The sequence below is a fragment of the Gavialis gangeticus genome, unplaced genomic scaffold (genome assembly GCF_001723915.1).
Source record: "Gavialis gangeticus isolate Ggan-Ray unplaced genomic scaffold, GavGan_comp1, whole genome shotgun sequence".
NCBI lineage: Eukaryota > Metazoa > Chordata > Crocodylia > Gavialidae > Gavialis > Gavialis gangeticus.
In genome coordinates, this window is record NW_017729012.1 from 11,725,397 (window position 1) to 11,749,497 (window position 24,101).

General features: G+C 43.7%; 1 protein-coding gene across 1 annotated transcript; it reads right to left on the reverse strand.

Annotated features, from left to right (window-relative positions):
• Window positions 1-819: 819 nt before the first annotated feature.
• On the reverse strand, window positions 820-24,066 carry RPA1 (replication protein A1). Its single transcript, XM_019511287.1, has 17 exons — window positions 23,977-24,066; window positions 23,514-23,561; window positions 23,134-23,212; window positions 22,531-22,639; window positions 21,756-21,844; window positions 18,865-18,957; window positions 17,360-17,489; window positions 16,423-16,525; window positions 15,187-15,255; window positions 14,850-15,042; window positions 13,685-13,824; window positions 11,833-11,981; window positions 9,089-9,221; window positions 8,187-8,363; window positions 5,485-5,592; window positions 2,268-2,354; window positions 820-1,877 (listed from the first exon to the last, which is right to left on the reverse strand). The coding sequence occupies exons 1-17, from the start codon at window positions 24,007-24,009 to the stop codon at window positions 1,770-1,772; spliced, it is 1,848 nt and encodes a 615-aa protein (XP_019366832.1). The 5' UTR covers window positions 24,010-24,066; the 3' UTR covers window positions 820-1,769.
• Window positions 24,067-24,101: the final 35 nt, after the last annotated feature.

The following is a 24,101-nucleotide window of genomic DNA, read 5'->3' on the forward strand; positions in this document are numbered from 1 at the left end:
TTATCACTCCTAACCCACAATTTGTCAATCCCGAGCAGTGCTGAAGACCATAATTTTCTAATCAACACTATATAAACAAGGTCAGAGGGAAAAAGTGCTTCCGTAAAAATTCTGAGGCATCAGCAAAAGAACCAATGCAACCCACTCACTATCTTCACAGTCCAGGAAGCAAAAAGGGGCTGCTCATACAGTTAATGGCCCTGGATTGATGCCCTTCACATCCATCAGAAACAGCACGCTACGGTCCTAAATTAAAAGGGCACCCGGACTAACAAGACAAGCAGGATCTCTCAGGAGGTAGAGTGCACGGGATGAACGCACAAGACACCTCAGCACTATAGTGCCCAAAATAAAATTAAGTTTTGCTACCACACCAAGTGCAATACTGCCTGGTTGCCTGGAGCTGCGCAGCAAATGCCACGCTGTGAGCTGCAGCCGGGGAACACATAATTAATGTGATTAGGAGCACACAGAGCTAGCATGCTCTGCTGACTGAAAAGCCCAGTAGCATAATTACTGTTTTCTGTACTAGCTCACTGTCTGTACAAATCTCAAAGCCTGGTTAGTTTTAGACTGCTGTGTAAACGTCAATAAAAATCCCAGAAGTGCCAAATCATCAGCATTCTCAGGCACAGAAATGGTGAAAACATCACTGCATTTCCATGCTGCCAACATCAGGCAGATCTCCATTCCTCAGTCTAACCTTAGAGTTCGTAATAAGGTAACATCTTCCCCAAGTGAATGCTTATTATGGAAGCTAATTAATTGCTTTCCAGTAATGAGAAGTCTTTGGTGTTCAAAGAAAGCAGAATTCACTATGCAGAAACTAAATACTGTTTATTGAAACAAAGCCGTAAAATAAAGCTCCCCCCCATTTAAAGACATGTTTCCGATTAACAGTAACAAACAAAACCAAAGAAACTGCATACACAAACATAAGAAATATGTATAGGTAGGGAGCGTGAGCTATCAGCAGCCAAGAACACAATATTAATTGAAGTGAAAGCTAAAGCAATGCTTTGTAGTTGCCTAGATTTCCCTGGGGGATGGAGAGTCAATGCTTATCAGCCTTCCTCAGAAGAGACAATTTTGATTAATATCAGACCCATCTGACTCAGTCTATTAAGCCCTGAAGGAAGGATATTCTTCAGATATAAGAGATACGTCTTTGATTAATAATTCTACCATATTGCCATTCCAAGCATTAACAACTCCATGGCACCTGTGGAAAGAGAAAGCCTTTGAATTCTAGGGAAGAGGACTGCCTCGTGCTAATAGACCTGTTCTCCGTGGTCTACATCAGAAAGCTGCACGACACTCTCCCTCCTACCCTCTGCAGAACAAGTCAAAGTGCCATGGTTGTCACAAGTGTCTTGCATGTAAAACATACTGGTTATGTAATCTGGCTTTAAATCTATGAAGAAGAAAAAGTTACTTCAGACATGCGTACACCTTGTCTAAAGCTAATGAAATCTTAACAGGTCAGTATGCCTATAGGAGCCAATGCTGTCTTGTCTAGACATTCCTCTTCAGCTCCATCATAGTTTAATAGTCAACGCTGGCATGGCCATTTGTTGCAGTTATACTAGTAGCATAACTGCACAAGGGAATCCATGAAATCATTTAGCCCACTAGATAGACTCCCATGCGCTGTGTAACTAATGCCAAACTGCCAAGTAAATTGATTTTTTAAATCACCCCAAGTCCAGCTGTTTAGTTATTCTGTGAATGTTCTAGCTCCAGCTCGATCACCACCATCCTTCCTTCTCTCATCCTTGCTGCGCATTTTTTCTGATGCTCGTGATCAACCTCTTGCAGTGTTCTTTGTAGCTCACAGGCTTCACGTCTATCGCGGTAGCTTTAATCCGGGACTCGTCCTTTGAAAGAGAAAAGTGGTACGTAAGAGGAGAGGAGGGTTCTGCGCCCGAGGCCCTTTGTTCTAGGCTCTCCTTGTTCTATGTAGCTTCATTACCCTTGACAGAGTCAATTCAAGCATGAAGTTCTGGCTCCCAGACTTTAAAATCACACAAAAACAAAGCAACAAGCTAGATTTTGTGCATCACAGAAAGAAGTAGTGTCACAAAATGACTGTGGTCCTTCTTTCCTTCCACACTCCTGTACTCAGGACAAATAGTGCTGAATGTTAGTGGAAACCCCTGGAGGCTGATCTTTCCCCACAAATAATGTAAAAGGAGAAAGCCATTTCCTATGAAGACTGATCTACATGTTGCAAGCTACATGCCCCATCTGCCTGGTGGGGTACTTACATTGTAAGTCTCCAGCTTGACTCGAATCTTGAACTCAAATGTGTTGAAGAGGGCATTTTGGAGCACTTCATCAAATGCCTGCTCATTCTGTGAGGATAAAGACAAAAGGCATGAGTTGATGGCATTGCAAGTTTCCAGCTCCACCATCCACTCTCAGAATGACTCAGGTTTTGCAGAGCTTGAGGTAAAATTGAAACGGACTAGGCGAGTCAATGGAAAAATAAGAGTTCAGTAAAGTATTTGGGGTGTTTGGAGGACTAGTCTTCCAGCAGATTGTTTTGGGCTCCGAAACCGTTGCTGAATTTTAATTTTTAAAATATGAAGTTTTTAGTCCAAAAGGAGAGAACTCTGGGTTGGCCACATGACACGATACACAGCTGTCCTTGGTTTGCCCGAACCAATATGAAGTTCCCTTGGTGCTTCTTACCTGGGGTTAGATGCGATGCTTAATTACAGTGACTGAAGTGCCAACAGCTCGCCGGCCATTTCACTACTCAGTCTTAGACATACTCAGTTTCTGTGTTTATCTAATGAGTCTGCATTCAGCCTGCACATCTCTGCGTTTTAGGACGTTTGAAAGGGAACTGCACAAGTGGTGCATATTCTGCATCGTTCAAAGACTCTTAAAATGACAAGACAAAGCACCCAACAGCAACAACAACAAAAAAAGACAGAGATTTCTTTAAATCCCATAGCCCCTGTGTGATATCAGTAAATAGGTATGAATGCCTTCATTATGCAGAAAGCATGCAACTGTCAGACCCAGGAGCTGAACCTAGATCTTGCAGCTTGTAGGTCAAGGTCTTGCCCGTTCCCTCAAACTGCTGCTGCGGCATGCGTTCCCTATTTGTGTCTCAGTTCTTCAGGAAGCACTACTCCACACCTCCATGGCTCCTTCCATGGTCACTCGCAGAAAGGTAACATAGGTGGCCAGCAGGAGCCCAGTTCTACAGGCTGCACAATTAGGCACATCCATTCCTCGAGTGATTCTTTTCCTAACTGGCCCCAGGGCCTAAAGGATGAGATGCTACCCTCACCACACTCAAGACCTAGACTGCACTTCCAGCTTAATCAGTAGGACAACAGGGAATGCTGCCATTACTGGACCAGTTGCCTCTTTAGACAGGGCCCTGCGTTTCCCCAAAAGCTTTGGCAATGAGGCCTGGACACAGCAGATCAGATGAAAGAGCCTGCTTACAATAAGTGCCAAATGGCCTTTCCTGCTGTCATCCAATGCCCACCGAAATGAACCGAAAGACTTCCACTGACTCCAAAGGGTATCATACTAAGCCCTCCAGGGAAAGAGGCCAGACCAGAAAGTATTGCAAGCACACCAAGCAAAATTTTGAAGGCCCATAAAACTGTCAAATCAAAACCAGTTTTCTGTGGAACACAGAGGTACTTCTCCACCAAGCTACACTTCAGCTTTTTACCCTTAGCCCTTTCCACTAAACAGCTCTTCAGAAAAAGCACTGCAAGTTGTTTCTTTGGTAATTAATTCACTCCCTGCAATTCTCCTCGGACTCAAAAACGGCCAAAGCAGTCTTGTTCAGACTCAGGCAGAGACTAAGCACGGCTGACAAATGAGAGTTAGGATAACTGAAAACAGGGAGTTAAAATGAAAAAAAAAACAACTATGCAAATTTAATCATGATAATGACCATCAACACACCTCACGGGGAACAGCTGAGTCACTTGCTACTCTGCTTCCAAAATAATCAGATAATTTATATAGCTGACAGCTAAAAATACGTTGGCTGGCCTGTACAGCAGGATTTATATCAGAGATGGGGTCCGGCAGGAGCTAACGTAGGTCAGTTTTGAATATACTTGGCTTAATAATGACCTGCCTGGTGTTTCATACTGACACCCAACCATTTCAAGGGGAAGCGAGCTGTGGTAGAAAAGAGGCACAAATAAATGGAAGAATACGCTGTCTTTTTTACTAAAGTTTAAATGGTTTATAGCCTACCCTAAAATTGTTCTAATCTGATGGGAAAGACTTTTAAAACGCCTCTCAGCAGACGATCCATTTAAAAAACTATTATTTTTGTAGGGCTCGCAAAAATTCATTCTGCTAAGCAGCGTCAGTAAAATTGGCCGTGGAAACGATCCAATGCTAAGGCGAGCAACCAAACAGAAAGCAAGGTTTCTGGCTTAGTCGCAACCTAGGTTATTTAGTCAGCTTTGTTTTAAACAAGCTTTTAAGAACACACTTGACATTTCTTCATACCGAGAAATTTGAACAAAACTCTTCAAGACTCCGGAATGCTTAGTTGGGTGCAACAACGTAAATCCAGCCGCTCCTTTTACGGTACTCAGAGAATGTCATGGCTTTTGACTGTTCAAGGACAGTTGGACACCAGTGCCTCCTGCAACTAATCAGCAGCCTCCCAGCTCAGGCTGTGAAGCCAGGGCTCACCAAGCAGCTGGAATATCTGCTGGTCCTCATGACAGCAAGGAAAATCTCAGCTGTTAGAGATAGCAGGTAGACTCCAAGTCGGGAATAAGAATGCAGTTTACAGACAATGCTCAGACAGAGAATAATCCTGCAGGGGACAGACGAGAGCAGAGAACCCTGCCCTGACTCCTGGGCAGATGCAATCCACCCCTATAGAAGACAGCAGGTCAAGCAGAAGGGACACGATTGACATGAACTTAGGTTGTTTTGAAGAAAAAGCTAAACGCCTAAAGAGACTCAACTCCTCAGGCTGGACAGCTCTCACCGGTACACCCTACCAGTTCAGCAAGGGCAAAAAAAAAAAAAAAAAAAGTCAAATTCCTGCAAACAGGTCTGAAGTTTCTCGGATACACCCTGCACATTCATTTCAACAAAGGAAGCACTGCCCTCCACAGGGGCTGTATGCACAGTAGTAAATGCCGCTGCAAATCTCCACTGTCATTAGCGGTACTGTGTGTGCATGTTACAGGATTAGGGCTAAATGATTCAAAAACCCACAGAGAATCACAGGGTTGGAAGGGACCTCAAGTAGCATCTAAATCCAACACTGTTCCTAAACCAGCCCAGACAAATGCTTATTCACACACATTCCACACCATCTTTAAAATTACCTGTTACAGAGATGCCTCCTAAATAGGGGATCAGGACAGGCAACAGACCTTCATAAAGTAGCAACGTTTGTTATTATGGCTACCAGGTGGAAATAGAACCTCATATTCTAGACATTTTTTTAAAGGAGGAAGCTAATTGACTGACCTTTTCTTTTAGCTCTCCAAGGAAAGCAGTGTTTTGCCCAAGAATGACTTCTGCTGACTCCTGGAAACAAGTCACCCACTGAGTCTCCAGACAGTCTGCAATGATCACCTTAAGGAAAAAAAAAAAAGCCACAGACACTTCATCCAGATGCTCTTTATTCATGGAGATTCTCTTTAAAATTGAAGAGAGCTTAAAATTTTCAGTAAGTACATGTATTGCAGCTCCACGCATACCGCTTTTGTGAAGGCTTCTAGTCAATGGGGGCTGAAGTGCAAAAACCCTTTCATGATTGTAGTGACACAGTAGCACACTTCAACAGTAACTCGTGTTCAGTTACAAATCATGGTCCAGGAAGGAGCCACCAAGATGATAAAACCAGGTACTCTGTGATTGCATGCTGGGCATGGCTATGAAATACTAATGAAAATGTCACTGCAACAAACCCTTAGTTTCGTAATTAGTAGGGTCGGAAGGGACCTGAGCGGATCGAGTCCGACCCCCTGCCATGGCAGGAAAGAGTACTGGGCTGAAATGATCCCAGCAAGGTGTTCATCTAGCCTCCTCTTAAAGACCCCCAGGGTAGCAGCCAGCACCGCTTCTCTTGGAAGCTGGTTCCCGACCCTAGCCGCCCTGACTGTGAAGTAGCACCTCCTGATGTCTAGTCTGAATCTCCCCTCTGTCAGCTTGTGACCGTTATTCCTGGTCACTCCTGGCAGTGCTCGGGGGAACAGGGACTCCCCCAATGCCTGCTGGTCCCCTCTGACTAGTTTGTCACAGGCCACTAGATCCCCCCTCAGCCTTCACATGTGGAGGCTGAACAGGTTCAGGTCAAGGTGCGGCTGGCCTTCCTGACAGCATCCCCACACTGCCGGCCCACGTTCATCTTGGAGTCAATGACGACTCCAAGATCCTTTTCTGCCTCTGCACTGACGAGAAGGGAGTTCCCAGCCTGTAGATATGGTGCCGGTTGCAACTCCCCAGGGGCAGCACCTTGTACTTGTCAGTGTTGAATCCCATCCTGTTCTCGTCCGTCCACCCCTATAACCTGTTCAAGTCCGATTGCAGCCTATTCCTCCCTTCTAGCGTGCCCACATCTTAGTGTGTCATCAGCAAATTTGAACAGGGTGCTTTTTACCCCCTCGTCCAAGTCACTGATGAAGATGTTGAACAGTGCGGGCCCGAGGACCGAGCCCTGGGGGACCCCACTGCTCACATCCCTCCAGGTTAAAAATGACCCGTCCACTACCACTCTCTGGGTGCGGCCCTCCAGCCAGTTGGTGACCCATCTGACTGCGTGGGTGTCGATGCCACAGTCCCCCAGTTTCTTAATTAGAATGGGGTGACGAAGGGCTTCCGAAAGTCCAGAAAGACTACATCCACTGCTACCCCAGTGCAGCATGGCAACGGATGAGGTTAACAGCAAGAGGCACCATACCTTTTTTCATTCTGCTTAAAGAGCAGCAGAGGAGATGACTGACAACAGCCACACTGCACTCAGGCAGAAAAGGATGCATGTTGGAGCTTAGCATACCTGCCTCATCTGGAAACTGAGACCGGCAATGGCAAACATTCAAGATTTTTTTCTTGGGGTAACATACATGGTACCTTAAGCAGAACACTATGGGCTTCTCTAACTCAGATGCCCTACTTACGTACAAGAATAGACAGTCCAAGTGCTCTGCTTGGTCCTTTACCTGCAATCCACATCACCACCGCATAGTCAAGAAATCATTCAAGTCCAATTAAGGTGCACTGCCTCCCTCTCAAACTACATTTTGCTCTGACACCTGGGCAGGAACAGCATGTAAAAAAAAACTCAGACTACCTCAAGAGCCCTGCAATAGCCAAGGACAATACAGGGGGAGGTAGAGATCAAGGACCAGTCTTTTCTGAATCTCTGGCTTCCAACAATAGGGCATCTGAAAACGGGAGACAAGTGGTCTGCAGTTCAGGAGTACCCTTCCCGCATCCTTCCTACTCTCCACGTAAGAGATTCTAATCCACAGGGTAGCTTGTACATCCCTAGACTTTCAGATGTAATTCCTGTTTGGAAGCACTGTTCATTTAATCCTATGTTAGCCAAAGTAATACTGCAATGATAGTTTTCCCTCCCTAAACAGACCCCCTGCACAGCACTTCTAAAAGCAAAGAAAACCTCTAATTTTCAGGCACTTTATAATGCAAAAGCTGAAAGACGGTTCAATGCTAGTGGTGCAAGCACACATCATGATAACGATTCTCAGACACAGTACGCTGAAGTAGGCTGCATTAATGCATGAGAGACAGAACAATACCTACAAAAGAATGAACTAAATATAGGTATCAGCTGTAAGAGTGCAATTACTGCTCTCCAGAAATGCCATTTTACATTAGTTTATCTTCATAACTGAAGAGGCGTGGGCCATCTGTACTTTGCACTGCATGCTACACTTAGAAACCAAAATCAACTGAGTTAGCTTGAAACTTTTTGGCAAAAAGAAAAGCTTAATTGATGCACAAAGAAACAAACTGCTAATCAGCTCAATGAAACCCTCCTTACACACTTGATAACAGCCTATATGCTATTTAGTGGCTATTTATCTGCAGGGACCATACATCGGAGCAGCTCTGATGCCCCAGTCTCACAAACAAAAGGGTTTGATTCGGTTTGTGCAAGGCATATGGTCGGCGAGCAACAGTATTTCATCTAATCCTTTACTTACAAAGAGGATCATGCGATACTTGAAGTTGGGGAACTCGCGATTACATTTTTCACAGCGGTACAGTCCATTCTGTTGGTCTATCACTTTCTTATTGCAATCTTGAGCTGGGCAAGCCTGGTACATGCAGTTCTCTTTGCGCAGTTGTACCACTGTGGCCACACAGCTAAAGTAATCCGCCTGCAAGAACGAGCATAATATAAAACGCAAACCACTGGGATCATTTCAATTCTGAATTCTGAACTAATTGGCAAGCATGTAGCCCCCTAGCTGGATTTTGATGACTAATAGGCTTAACAGGTACAGGTCACTGGGACGTGCAACTCAAGTCTTCTGCTGCCACTGCTCTTAGGCTCCATTAAGTTAAATGAAGCCCCTAAGGCAAGAATATTTTTAAATCTTCATTGAACCATGTTCTCAATCACTAGTTGATTAGACTGACTGAGCTTATTTGCTTTCCCACCATACCTATTCAAACTGTGGAGCTAAGCATACCGTTCATTCTCTCGTAAGATCTAGTTTTCATCCTCTCATCTTTTTGGGGGCCTAACGTTACAAAAGGCAGAGAAAGATCCCTGCATTTGTGTTACAGTGAAACACTTGATCTGACCGCAGCCTGCAAGACAAAAGCCACAAGAATGGCCAGGCCAATGGTTCAAGGCCGCTACTCTGACAATGGCCAGGACCACACTTCAGAAGAACAAGGTACTTCAAAATAGACAGTTAGGAAATAACCTGCCTATCACGATGCCATGACTCAGTATCTTGATTAACCCCTATTTAAACTCAACGAGAGCAGATGTCCTAGGAGGTTCATTACATAACCTTCCAACAAACACCGTACCTTGGTAAAATCCATTCATTTTCTATGCAGAATACACAGATAGTGTCTAACTCTACTTTACCTTATCTCCTTGCCCTAAGTTCTCAGATTTAGATTCATACAGAGTTTTCCAAATGGCACTTCCTCCACCTGTTGATCCACCTCTCAGATCAGAGATTGAAGTACATTCCAAAGCCTGCCCTTCGGAGTCAAACCTGGAAAGACACACAAATTCCTCCTGTTTTGGAAAGCAGACCACATGAACTTACCCAAAGCTTATATTTAGTTTTGTGTGCTTAATACAAGAGGGGTTTTTATCAATGACTTGCACAGGAAACAATTACAGTAACTTGTGTATACTGCACACTAAAATAGCATTTCAGGATAAGTTAATATTCTGTTTTAATTAGCACAGTATTTTATAACCTTAGAAAAGGGGACAAATTCTGCTTTTCGTGACCACGACGGGTGTGCCAGCTAGCGGTCAAATGAGGCACTACATTCCTCTTAGAAGCAGCCAGATAACAAGATTTAAGGGCAACAGCACACTTGTATAATTAGAATTTAATTACACGATACCATTATTTTTGCTGCAGCTTTGAAAGAAAAGGAAAGATCGAGTTTAACCAATCATATTTCCTGTGTTAAAATAAGGATTTGTCCATCAGTGAGGCTGGTGCCACAAACCCTGCCCAGACGCTTTGTGATTTCAGTGGAGGAGCACATCTTTTGCAGCAGAAAGCTCGTTTCAGCCATTTCAACCCTTCCACAGATCACTATCCATGAACAAATAGCCTACTTGTGAATGCAAATGCAGTTATCTTCCTGAAATACGCTGTGAAATAGGCTGCCGAGTGCACGTGTGTACGGCTAACAGTTTCAGAACCAAGAGCATGCAGAGCAAAGGCAAGGGCTCCATTGGAAGATTAGTTCTGATGCATGTATGTTTTGTATGATGTTGAGGGAGACCCTTGAGGACAACTCATGGAAGAAAGGACTCCAGCTTGGCAACTGTCAAAACAGAACTAGGATTTGCAGAGGGAGGATAAAAAGCACACGCATTCTTCTAATAAAATCTGGTTTCAATGTCAACAGCTCTCAAGGCCCCAAGCTTGTCTCCCAACTCCTTTCTGACTGTGCCCCGTGGTGAATGAAAGGCTGAATTATGACCCTGTCTGCTCCCCATTCCCAGATCAGAAAAGCCTGGGGCCACCTGGTGGGGGACAGACAAAACACCCTCCAACAGCTCAGTGACAAATCACACTGATAGTCTTACCCAGTAGCTCTGTTGACCCATCTTCCACAGGATGGAAGGTCAGTCATTATGAACTTGAACAAAACCCTGATACCTTTAAAGACTAAACCAGAAGATCCCAAAGATCAAAGTGATTACTGACGCCCATCTCTCACTTCACTGAGGATGCAGAGAACCCGGTTTCAGCATTTGTTTAGCTTTCCCTAGGGTGGATTTGCAGTTCCTTTGGGAAGCTATGCACGCTCCTCCCTATTGCCTACACTGTATTCATATGCAGAACACCTTCAATTGATCAAAGGTTTGTGCATGTAAAGTCATCAATGGAATTCTACCTCAACTGTTGCTTAAGAATAAGTCTAACTGCCACAAAGGTCTCAATTATAACCCGGATTAACTTGCTGAACAGTAGCTGAAAGCAGCCTGAAACACTATAATCAACAGAATTCCTCCCCCTGTTAGTTACCCAGTTCATTCTGTATTATGTTGCAGTCTGCAGCTTTTCCTTTGTAACTTAATCCCAAATTCCTAGGAGAGTTAAACTCTCATCCTCATCTTTGAGACTACACACATCTGCTCTTATCTTTGATCTCATACACAAACACAGGACTGGAAGGAGTCTCTCCCCACTCATCTTCCACCACGCTCCTTCAGTTTCTTCCACAAGGCACCCTACACCAGGCCCTCCTCACCCCATTCAGGTCTCTTTTCAGACCGCACCTATTTTGCAGAGACCAAGCCTACACGTAGAAAAACAAACAAAAATGTTATAAGGAGCCCAGCGTATATATAAAACCCATAATCACTCATGATTTTTTATCCTCAAAACCTAGGAGGTATGGAACAACTATACCCATTTAACAGATCAAGAACACAGGCACTACTGCATTTCCGGATATGACTTGCCAGAGTTACAGAACCACCTGACTGCAGCAGGAACTGAATTCAGAACTCAAGTCCTAGAGTTCAGTGCCTTATCCACTAGACCTTCCTTCTCCTCTGGGAGTGCTGTACCTTACTGGAAGGACCTGGAATCTGGCAGCACTAACAGGCACCTCTGGAATCATACTATTTTGCTGATAAAATGTTCTTTTGCTATTAAACCATAAAGATTACCTGAGAAAGGAACAAGGGAGACACTGATACTTCAAGAAAGCTTTAAAAGCCAGAAAACAATACCCGCAACCCATACTAACTGAATCCATAAGATCTTGCACAACGCGTAAAGTCTACGGGAAAAAAAAATGTTCTCAGCTGAAACCCATAGAAGCAGAGTTGCTAAAAGTCTGATTTCATGCTGCCTTCCAAGGATCTGGGTCAGCACACACTGCTGCCACTCTAATTGCTTCTACTCCAATTCTTCAAGGTTTGTCATGGGATTACAGGTTTGTCAGTTTAACAACTTTAAAACCAACCTCTCAGGACATGATGCCTCCAAGAGAAATAAAAATGCTTCTTCCTAGCCTCCAACCTTCTCTCCTCCTTTACTGCTCTGTAGACTGTTCTTTTGTAGGTTACAGAGGTAAAGGAAGTGAGAACAGTCAGAGTAAAGCAACACAAGCACATGGCCATACCATCCTCGGAGTTTGAAAGCCTCTGGACTATCCGGGTTCATCACAAGCGTGCTTGAGCTCAGGACAGAGAGACTCCGGCCACCAAAATCAGAGACTCTGGCTCCTCTGATCGCCATGACAGGTTGCCTAGAACCATCAAATCTTTCAGCCTGTGAAGAAACAGAAAATAGTAGTGGCATACTATGCAGTGGGTCGGTCCTGTGCCCATAATTCACAGACTGTGACAAAAAGACCAAAATTGCATCAGACTGCCTGGCTGTACTTAGCAGGTGCTATATCTAAGGTATGTCAGTAAGCCCTTGAAAGACAGTTATTAAATCACTGTTAAAGGGTTTTTAAGACATCGTTCTCCCATCTAATGGAGAGTGCCGGAGTCCTCAAATCCTACCACGTTTACAGTTAACCGGAGAACTAGTTTGGAAAGGGGGCGACTTCCATCGAGAACAAAGGGCTTGAAAATGAATTTGTGGGAGACTCTCTAGGCAGCATCAACACATTGACTGGAGAACTTCGGTGGTCAGAGAGAGAATGCTGCTTTCAGGAGACACAACCTTCCCATTTCTTTTATTCTCTAAGCTGAGTGCGCCTTATGCAGTTTTGTTTATGAAAAGCAAATGTATAACCAACATGTTTTTCTCTCTCTTTTTTTTTTTAATAAAATTTTGTTTCTATAAAATTCCTGTCCTCTGGGCATTTTCGTGCAGATATTCTCAAGGAAGAAAGAGAGCCATGACTTCTCAAGAGAGGTTTGAAAGGAAAATAGTTTCTGAATAGCCATTAGATACAGGGTTTTATTCCCAGCAAGTTGCGCTGTCATTGGGCTGCAGCAAGTAAAGACGAGGGAAAATGTCAAAAAGTTTAAGAAAGAATATGGGCTGCCAGTGGTACTGGTAGCCCACATGGCCCAGCAAAAACACGGCAATGTGGTCTAGCACTTACAGCACCAACACCTGGATTCCTATCTTGCTTCTCCCAAAAGCCAGCTGTGCGACCCTGGGAAAGTCACTTCCCCTCCCGGCCTCAGTTTCCCCATCTGTAAAACTGAGACTGGTATTGACCAACTTTGTGAAACGTGGAAATCCACCTGCAAAACGCAGTAGGCAGGAGCAAGGTAGCAGAGCCCTCCCCTACTCAGTGGTGAAGACTGAAGAACATGGCCAAGATTAAACACAGCAAGGGCCAGTGTTTATGTTCAGGAAGTCTGGAGAGACAGTACATCACCACGATCTCTCCTTGTGGCAGCAGACCAGTAATTCACTACCCAAACACTCTTCCCCGTAGCTTGCTCGTCTTGTTATTGGGGGCAATGAGCTTCAAACTGAAATACTGATACCTGCAAAGGGTTAAATTTAGCTCTCTATCACACTTTCCATTAGAGAATTTCACAATTTTGTGAACACTTAGTTGCACAGCTTCTCTCCCCATTTTGCCACCTCCACCAAACACTGGCTTGGGTCAGGGTTCCAAGGAACCTGCCCTACAGATGAAGCTTGTCCCTGCTGGGCAGCTTTAGCCATTAGACTCTACGAATCAAACAGCAACTCTTAACGCAATGCTGATGATCCTTCCTGAATCAGAAAGCTGTTTATCACCAACCTCTGCATTTGAGAGGCAGTGAATAGCAATGCTCAGAACACACCAGACCAGCCACTGATAAACACAGTTATTTGGATAAATATATATATTTAAAAAAAAAAAAAAAACCCCGACTCATCTGGCTGAAGCCAAATAAGTCTCTTGCAACTTCCTAAATACTCATGAGCTGCACTTTCTTGCCACCTGCCTCAAATGACATCGTCTATCCATTCCTCTTTCAATATAACTGAAGGCTGAAAACAGATAAACCACATACCTCATCTCCCCATAGAGTTGTCGTCACCATCTTTCCAGATGTATCTATCAAATACACATTCCTCTTAGACACCTCCCTATTGGTAGATTTCACTGTAATTTTAGTGATATCATCATAGCTCTTACAGATTCCAATTACATCTGAAAAGTAGACATCATTCAGTTAGGACTGCTTGAAGGTCACAGCAGGGGAAGATGAGCAGACTGGAAAGGAATACTCACAGTGTCAGATTATATCCTACAAGATCCTAAATTCCTATTTTAAAAAAAATCTTATATCTAAAATACAGGAACTACGCATATTAAAGTGAAAAGGTTCTTAGGGAAGAAATAGATTTTGATTTTGATTCTGTTGATGAATTCTGCATTCACGAAAAAGTGTCACAAAAATTAAATCGATCAAGGTACTGTGCAATCTTCTCCCATTACACTTTGTGGAAACCCTTCATCTTGACCCTCTGGCACCACCTACTGTTCCAGTAGAAGTTTCTCAAGCAAGGGATTACAAATTGCTTATAACAAAGATAACCATCTGCTAGGAACAATGATGAGGGCAAAGACTTGCTTGTGATTCAAATTCACTTGAGAGGTAAGAGGCCAGTATATTCCTATCTGTGTACTGCACTGACTGCTAACAAACCTATTGTTAAAGCTCCTAATCAAAGGCTTCTGAGTCAACAGATTTCTCTCACATGCACACAAGTAATAATTTCTGCCTCACCAGTCTTCCATGTCATTTTTTCTAGTGTGATCTTCCCAAGTTAGAGGAAAAACTTCAGAGCTCCCAGCAAAGCAAACCAAAACTTGTATCCAAATGCCAGGATTTACGCCACAATCATTGCAGAGATAATTAGATGAGAAAGGTATGTATGCAGAATGAAAAACCAGTCTTCCTCTGTGCCTTGCTTGGAAAACTGATGATTGCAATACATGTACCTTCTTTCACTCTCTTTAATTTACAGTGCAAGTTGGCAGATAATACAGTGCACGCTGTTCACACAAAAGGACCCAAACTCCCTCGTGGAAAAGCTACCAGAGGCATTCCTAAGGGCATGACCACTGAAGCAACATCTCAGTCACATTGTGCTATGGATTATCCAATCTCCTGTCCAGGTTCTTGGTGCCACAGGACCCATTTTAAGCCCCATCTTACCGCATTGACTCACCTACAATTGAGTCTTTGCTCGTGTTCTCTAACTCAGAGATTGGTACAAAATCGAACTGAACAGAGGGAAGATGTTGGGAATCCTCACAGGGCAAAACCGAAGTCTCACTATTGAATGTAATCTCATAGTCATTCTTCACAGCTGAAAACTGCTTGTTAGCTGTCTTCAAATGTCCTTTGGTGAAGAAATACACCTGCAGGAGGAAGCAATAAAATAGAAGAGACACTTGCTATTAGACACTGCACATGGCTAACATTTGCCACTAAACATCCAGGGGTACTGCATAAACACCTCTTTACTAGCTCATATCTGACTCTGAAAATAAATAATACTGTACCTTGTTCAATTCAATGATGGGAAAGAACTTGTCCACTTGATCATTGAATGCAGTAGCTCGAATCTCACCCTGAAAGAAAATGTGACAGCTGGTCAGAAATGAAATTCAGCAAGCACATCTTTCCAATGCAAAATGGCACCATGCTTATAGCTGTGGAATATTCTGCAGGGCTAGCTCTGGGCACACAAGAAACAAACACTAAATTTCATACATTTGTAGGTATAGCTACGATGACAACCTCTATGGTTGACCACCCAATCTTATCTCCAAGTCCTGTTAAACCACATAAAACTCCTGAATACGGTTCAGTAATGAGTACAGTATATCATACTGTAACACAGAAACGACTCTGTACTGATACCTTCAAAGCCTGCAGCATTATGCTACCGATTAGGCAATATTTTTAGATATGTCATTTACCTCCACAAGTTAGAGGATGACACCACACATGAACAATGCCTTTCCCCAAGCGATACTTAATGACAGAGTTGGATTTTTACTAAATAAGATGTTTGTGTAATAGAAATATTAAAAATTAAAGCAACAACAACTACCAGTCAAAATCTAACAGCACGCAGAAAAGTGAAAGAACAGGCTGAGGACCAACGTGTCAGAGAAACTACGAACCACACATTTGGTACTAAAAATAATTTCACATACACAAACAAGATTTTACACAATGGGGGGCTATAAATTTAATCAAGCGGTCTGAATGACAGATTAACCAGATCTTGGTCCCCTAAATACAACAGAGATGGAATTTCCTTGTCATTCATTCATATACATTCCAATTTCCTAATTAAGATGAGTTTATTTGAAGCACGCATCTCCTTTGGACATCACACGGGTTATATAACAGCAATAGGATTTGTCTGCCAATCCAAGGGAGAGCACTGCAAAGCAGACATTACATCGTCTATTGACGGAGATACCAGATGCTGGCACTGTAATCATCTTCGCCACATAACAATATCGGACAGTGCTGATAAAAGATCACTTAAATGCCATGTTTATCACTCATTTTATATTAAATGAGCTAGATGGACAAAGCAATGTATTTTACAGCTATGAGTGAATGAATGTGGGACTGTAAGATACATTTACATCTTGTAAAATTCCCTTTTCATGTAAAAGATCTTCTTCTCATTTCCTCTGTTCTCTGTCTTCACAAAAACATGAACTTTCTACTCCAATCACTGCAGTACTTTGAGCCTATCGTAACAGATCAGCACTCACACTTTGATCAACTAGCTCTACGGAGAACAGCTTTCCTTCACCACGGGAATTGCTCCAGGTGCGGATCTGGCTTTTTTGGATGACTCGAGCACATATGGTCCACCTAGAAACACAACAGTAAGAAATAGTGTCCCATGTCCTTTTTCAGAAGAGGCTGTTATCTCAGAAACTACAGACTTTAACACCTAAACGTAAAACCTCACTTTTCATTGTACCTCAGCGGTTCTTTAAAAAGGGTGTCTAGTCTGGCCCATGGAGACGGAATGCAGTTCTACAGAAGCAACAAGAGTTAAGAAAACAAGGCCCGTCGGTAAGCCATACAGAATGATAAAGCACCGAATGATTCTCCCGCTTTAGAAACAAGCTTTTAATATTTCATTCGTCTCAGAAGTATTCCCAATGCAGCAGTTTGTCCTTAGTGAAAGGCCACGCTCAAACTCAAGAGCCCAATTTTAAGGTTCGTATTTTATCAGCTGTTAAGAACCAGCACATCAACTCATATAATTTAAGCTTCTGCCATTTCCAAAATGCTTTTAAACAGGACAGCATTTCTGCCGTAGCCAAGGGTGAAGGAGTTTATGGTAAAGCAGGTCAGCGGACTACCGAAAGGAAGCTTATAGCTAAACTTGTCAGTTGATTTTAAACCAGTATGCAAAGACCTCAATTTCAGCAGGGCCAGAAGACTTGGGAATCACTTTACATGAAACAATCCAGAGTCTAAGCACAGAACACCAAAAAACAAAGGAGCAAAGGGTAAGTACAAAATAACCCAGCACTGCTGCTTCTGAGAGTTGCTGGCACCAAGTGAATAATATTTAAGGAAGAATTATTTGACACATTTAACACAGTTTTTTTGGGAAGCAGAAATGTAACTTTAGGCTTTGTACTTCATGCGTACAGTATCTTTTGAACATAACTGATAAAGAGGATAACTCACTTGGATTGGTATGGGTTCAGACTGGCAATTGGTACCACCTTGGACTGTGATCCACCAGGCGTATTAAATAAGCTGGTACCAGCCAATTTACCAGACTCCTTTGAAGGTCCATAGTACTTAACAGTAGGACCTAGCAAGGAACACAAAAGTTCAGTTATGTTACCTGAGACAAAAATATGCGACTGTCCACCTTTGCCCTCTACGTATAAAAAAATAAGAGTAGAATATTGCCATGTGGTGGTGCCAAGCTTAGTACCACTATTAAACTGCAGCAGAAGCACTCACTAGGCTACAGGAAGATGCCCACAAATAGAAATTTTGCCTAAATCTGTGTGGGCATTTTACTGTGGTATGTAGGCAGCAAATAAGAATATTAAAATTAATTCACTGCTCTAGAGCATTTCTACCATGTCACAAACAGCATCTGGTTTCTTACTGCAAACCATGCCAAAAGAGGAATGCTGCTCAACTCTTTTATGACTTTTACATCACAAGTGGACTAAGAATTGCAGCTATGGAGAAGGTGATCAGTTAAAGACATCAGCTAAGCATCCACTGATTAATCAGCAGTGACAAATCAGCACCACTCAGATCTGGCAAGCATAGCTTCAGCCCTGTATCTCCTCAGAGAACCACCAAGGAACAATGCCTCTTAACCAAATATGCTACTTTTCTGATTTTAGGTGCAGCTGCTAAATCTATATATGCTCTTTTATATACATATAATCTGTCACACTCAAAACCAAATTTACTTTAAAATTCTCTCATTTCAGCATCTCTCAAATATTTAAGTCGAACTCAAGACAGGTCCAAGTCTTATTCAAAGCACAAACTCTGACTGAAAGGTTTTTTTTTGTTTTAAAAATAAGTCTGCAGCTAGGCAGACAACTGAGATGCCAATGTCAGCCCAGCATTATTTAAAATCTTCACCAGAAACTGGTATTTATAGAATCCCAACTAAATCTCAGTCCTGTAATATATGTTCGGCCTCAATAACTCAGCACTGATAACACACCCTTTTAGTCAGGTTGGAACCACAGCTTGTTTAGTTGTCTAGAGGGCATCATGGGGTTTCAAGTAATGATAAGGCATCACATAGGATGGAAGTGCAACTTGTACAACTTCCCAAATGAGGTCCAGACTTTTTACTATGTTTTTTCCCCTGACATTTTAAGATGGTCTCCACATTTGTCTCTGAAAGGAAGTTCTTTTGAAAAAAGATGTAATCTTTTGCTGCAAAAACTGAGATTCCAAAGATTTCTGTTCAGCATTTCTCTCGTAAATGAACGAGTGGGAAGTCATTATTTCTTTGTTGCTAAATATTTTTCCATCTTCTAGTTTACAGCTTTGTCTCTTTTCCTTGATATTTCTGAAGTGCTGTCCTGAAGCTGCCTCTACTCCTTGCTAAATGGGATCATCTAACTGGTTTTATTCTTAGCTGTAGACAAGTCAGACAACTCAATTCAACATTACTAGTCAATAGTTAAAATACAGAAGTGCCTTACCTCCTGCTGCTGAGCTCCCATTCTGCTGTTGTGGTTTGCTGGGTGCTGTGTTGGCTGCTGAAGCCGAGGAACGCTGCTGTTGCTGTCCCTGACCTGGTAATAAAAGGGGGAAATACCACTTAGTGCAGGAAACTTGAGATCAAAGCAATTAAAACTACCCTCACATACCTTTATGAGAACTCATTTTGTTGTCACAGGAGCACAACAGCACAGAACGTTCACTATCCTTTAAGCGTATCACAAGACTTGACAATAGTGAACCAACCTGACAAGGGACACAGCACGTAGGAAACTAGAAGAGGTCTCCAACGAGCAACAGCTTTCTGTTGTTATTTTAGAATAGCGATTCTCTGCCAGAGTTCTGTGGTACCCTGGGATGCCATGAGATCCTTTTAAAGCACCATGGGATGGCCTAACAATAAGAGCACTGTCAAGTTTGCAAACACCTACACGATTCACAAATTAAAACCAGAGATTTCAAACAGGAGTCCATAACGTCAAAAACATTCTGATCTGTTGCAGTCTTTCTGACTTCTTTTCAACAGCATTGCCCTATTGTTTTTCTGTAGTCAAAAAAAACCCAAGTAAAAGCTGAGAACTGACATTTTTATGGGATGTTTTAAGTCTGAAAAGGTTGAGAACCACTGTTTACTGTTTCTACATACCTCTCCTTCTCTCAAAAGGAGTTTGTGCCATTCCGTAACACATCACATGCAACCTCGTACGAAACTCCCTCTTAAAACGTAAAGAAAATGCCAAAAGTAGTACTGGATGAAGACCAACACAAGCCATGAAGAAACCTATGATATCTGGCTTTTAATATACCAGATAGAGAGGCACTTAATTAGGGATGTTGGCCAGTATATCTGAGAATTCACTGTATTTCAGCTGCATGAAATGCCAGTAAACCACAGGCACAAAAAGTGGAATGTATAAGAAACAAGAAGCAGGAAATGATGTGTGCACAGAGCCGCCGGCATAGAGGGGAGGACAGAAACATAGCATCCTAGAAACAGCAGGGTAGGAGGAGGGCACGCAAGAAACTTGGTGGGGGGAACAGAGAAAAGCAAGCAGCCCTCGGGGCATGCAACATACTCAGCTTGTGGAAACAAAGCACCATCCTACCCCTAGTTTATTTTTAATCCCAGCAAGGCTTTTACATAAAGGAAAACTGCTCAGCTAAGTGGTTACCACAGTACAGTCACAATGGTGAGCTGGTGACAGTTGTTTCCCTGGCAATAGACTGACGTCAAAATAGACCGTGTATTTGGCTCCGAGTTCCACTAGATGGAGAAGCTGGGCTTCACCCTTTACACCCAAAGTTTAGTTGTGTCAAATGCTCAAATTTCCAAATGAAAAAAATGCTCAGTTGTTGCCCTTATTCAGGGACCCAAATTCTTTCTGCACAGGAGACACACAGGCAATCTAGACTCCTATGCCTATGAAAGAAGAAAGCATGCTAGGAAAAGGAAAGACCTAAGGAATCTAAGATTACAAAGGATTCGGTATTAAATGAAGAGGTTTCTGAAAATTTGAGAAATATCACAAAGCTTTTCTTACTACTTCTGCCTTTCTAATCGCTCACTAGCATTTTCACAGGAAAAACAGGCATATGTAGCTTTCAAAACTAAATCTAGAAAGCTGTGAAATGACCCGCTGGTCTCTAAGCAACAACATAACAACACCGAAACAGACAACCGCTCACAAGAAACATGCTATCACGTCACACAGGCAATTGGGAACACGTCAGCTGTGTACACAAGTCTGCTCAGTAAACACTGGTGTCTACAGCGATTCTACAATTCAGCAACATCTGAAAGTTTCTGAAGTAGTGATTAACTTTATTACTGTCAAAAGGCAATTACATTGTTCAACTCATGTTCATGGGATATACGCTTCTTCCCCAAAATAAAGAGCAATTGAGAAGAATGGTCCACCTGGCACAAAGTGGGATTTTCCAGCAACTGGTAAACTAGTTTTCTAGTCAGTGCAGCAGCTTGCTTGTCAATATGGGGGTTTTTTTCAGTCCTGCTACACAGGGTAGGCAAGTGTTACTCCTACAAACTACAAGGCAGGACAGGAACAATGGAAACAGAGTACGTACGTCTTTACCCTCTATTCTCTAAAAGGGACTATTCCTCCCATGACTCTGTGCCCCTCTCAGATTTCAACCTTTTATCTTCATAAATGTCAAGGCCATCTGTTCAAAGAATATTCAGGCTGGTGTTTAAAATAACACACAATGTACGTCTCTCTACCCAATTTTGTTTTTTAATAACTGAATTTTTTTGTCTCAACTTTCAAACCCCACCAAGGGAAAAGCATACAAGCTGGAAAAAATATCCCACTTGAATGCTGCAGAGATCAAAACAAAAGATTAAAATGGAATCATGTAGGCAAAATTGTATTAGGATTCTATACCGCCCCCCCAGTATGATAATTAGCTGTTTCTTTTTAATGGAGTAGTTACATCATGAAAATTCAAGACTTCCTCATACCAGATGGAGACAGAAACTGACCGTTCAGCTTTGGGTTTGTATATTAAAGGGAGACACTATACTAAAGTTCCATGCGCAGAACAGACATTAAGGAACTGGAAATCATAGCTCTGGACAAGACAATTAGAGCCATGCAACTTAGGCACACAGTAGCCGCATGTCTGAAAAGACCAGAGGTTTGTGTGCTCAGATGATGCCAGCCCCCCCCTTAATTTTGGGATGGTTTAGACAGTGACAATCCTCTTCGAAGGAGAGAGTAGAATGGATGACCAGCCCTGTTTTCCTATCACTTGAAATTTGATTCCCCTTTTTCACCAAAGTACACAGCTGAAAGACCAGCACAGCAGCAAGTCTCCAAAACAACAAAATGCCTTTGTTCATAAAGTTACCTACCTTCATTGTATGGCACTGGATCACCAATATTTCCACGAACCACATCAGCAGTTTGCAGAACCTCTAACTCCATCAATATAACCACTCTCCTAAAAACAGAACAGATGGCAAGATACTCTACGGTTATCTGTCTTTGTCTGTCATAGGCTGCAAGTTTCTTTTCTGCATACATAAAGGCACTACAATCACTATAGAATAGGTGCCCTGGGGAAGCTAATGTAAGGAGCAAACAGCTTCATTACCCACCAGTTTACAACATTCAGTAAATGCAAGCACAAATGGTGTGGACTGAAACAAAACAACCTGAACAGTGTACATGAAACAGACGTGGGATAACAATTATTGCTATTTGCAAAGCCCTAAAAAACTGTGCCAGATTCCTTATATACTACCTGTCTTAAAAGTGCAGACTAAGTACAACTACGCATGCAATACAAAAGGCAACCTGAGGGAGAAGAGAAGGGTGGCAATAAAAGTTACCAAGATTTTGCACGTGCCTGAATTGCAAGTAATTTTGAAGGTTTTGTTACTTTGTCACAGACTGCAATGGGGTGTTGGGGGAGAAAGTAGTCCCTTAGGTACATCGGGCCCAGACGAATTGGTTAAAACTTTAAATTGCTCCCAGAAAACTATAAGGGAGCCAGAGTATACACTATGAGAACCCCCCTGGATACACCTATTGACTTCCCCCCAAACAAAGGCGCTTGAGCTCCTCCCTTTCACCCATTTGTTCAGCCAATTCCGTGAACATAAATATTGAAACAAACATAAATACCTTCCATCTTTCAGGCTGTTAACAATGAACCTGTTCACCTGGCAAACACAGTGGGCAGACAAGCGCTCCTCTTCAACTAGAGAGTTTAGCTGTGTTGCCAACATGAAAGCTGCAAAAGAAAACAAAAACCCTTGGAAAGCTGCTAGCAGGTGACAGTCCTAAAATGGCTAATTGCAACTTCTGTACTCAGATGAGTGGCACTGAAGAGACCTAAGGTGTACACATTATCACATATGCCAGCAAGAGTCATTTCTTGGCCATAAGCTGCATGTCAGCCACCCAAAGTTGGAGAACAGACTACAGCGTTCAGGCAGCGATTAACGTAATCAGATGTGTGACAGCATGAAAAATGATTAAACCGAGCCGCTAATTCCTCTCAGATCTCAGCGCATTTAGAAGACTCTGCTGATGACAGAACTGCTGCCCACAGTTAACAAACATTTTGGGTGGTCCATGACAAGACATCAGAAAAAAGATGACCGACCCCAGAACGGAAACTGACAATCCGCACCCACGCCCCTAACACCCCGGGGCCCCGCGCAGAAGCCTGGTGTCAACTCTGCCGTCAAGACAGATGCACGTTGACCCACGCGTTACACTTACACGAGAGCGTGTTCACCCCATCGCTCATCAGCAAGCGGTAGCGCGGAGGGCCGCTGCCCGTAGCAATAGCACGTGTGTTCTGCAAGGGAAAAGCAGGTGTCCTTAGGCCTTGCCCCACGTTATTTGCGAAACAAATGGCAAGATGACACCTCTTCTGAAGACATGAATGGTGGAGTGCTTTTTTTTTTGGTTTTTGGCTTCGCCAGCAACTAAAATGCATCGTTATAGGTCAGGTCCTCAGGAGCTTTGCACAGGCAATCTGCTCCCCGGCCCAGCTTCCCCCCGCCTGCTCGAGTCATGCCTCCGCACACCCTGGCTGACCCGCCCGCGCACAGAGCTGCGGCGACCGGGAGCAAGAGGACGCTTGCGCCAATACTCACGATGACTTGCAGCACTGGCTTGGTAATGGACTCCCCCTGCATGATGGCCTGGAAAGGGGGGAGGAGAAGGGAGAAGGTGAGACTTGGCACCGCCGGGGCAGGGATGGATGCAGGGAGAGAGACCGTGACTCCTTTCTCCCCTACAGCCTCCATCGGGAGCGGGTCGGGAATATGGTTTATACGTGGGTTTCCCTTCCTAGGAGTTTGGGTGGGAAGGGCCCTCAGCGGGTCCGAGCGCTGGGGGCACACGGCCGGCGGCGCGGGCTGCTCGGCCCCCCGCACCCAGGGGCTGGGACTGGGCGGGGCATTACACGCGGGCCCCGGCCCGAGGCAAGGGCACCCGCCGGCCACACGGCCCCTGACCCCCCCCCAGGGGACCCGCGCGCTCCTGTCCGTGAAAGAGGAACAGCCGCCGCCACGAGCCGGCCCGGCCGCGCCGAGCGGGAAGCCCGAGGCCCCTCACCGCGATAGCGCCCGCACTCAGACGCGCGGCCATGGCGACACCAGCCCACTCCTGCTCCCGCCGCGCCAAATCCCCCGCAGCGTGACCGGAAGTGCCGCGCCGCGCCGCGATTGGCTGAGGTACCG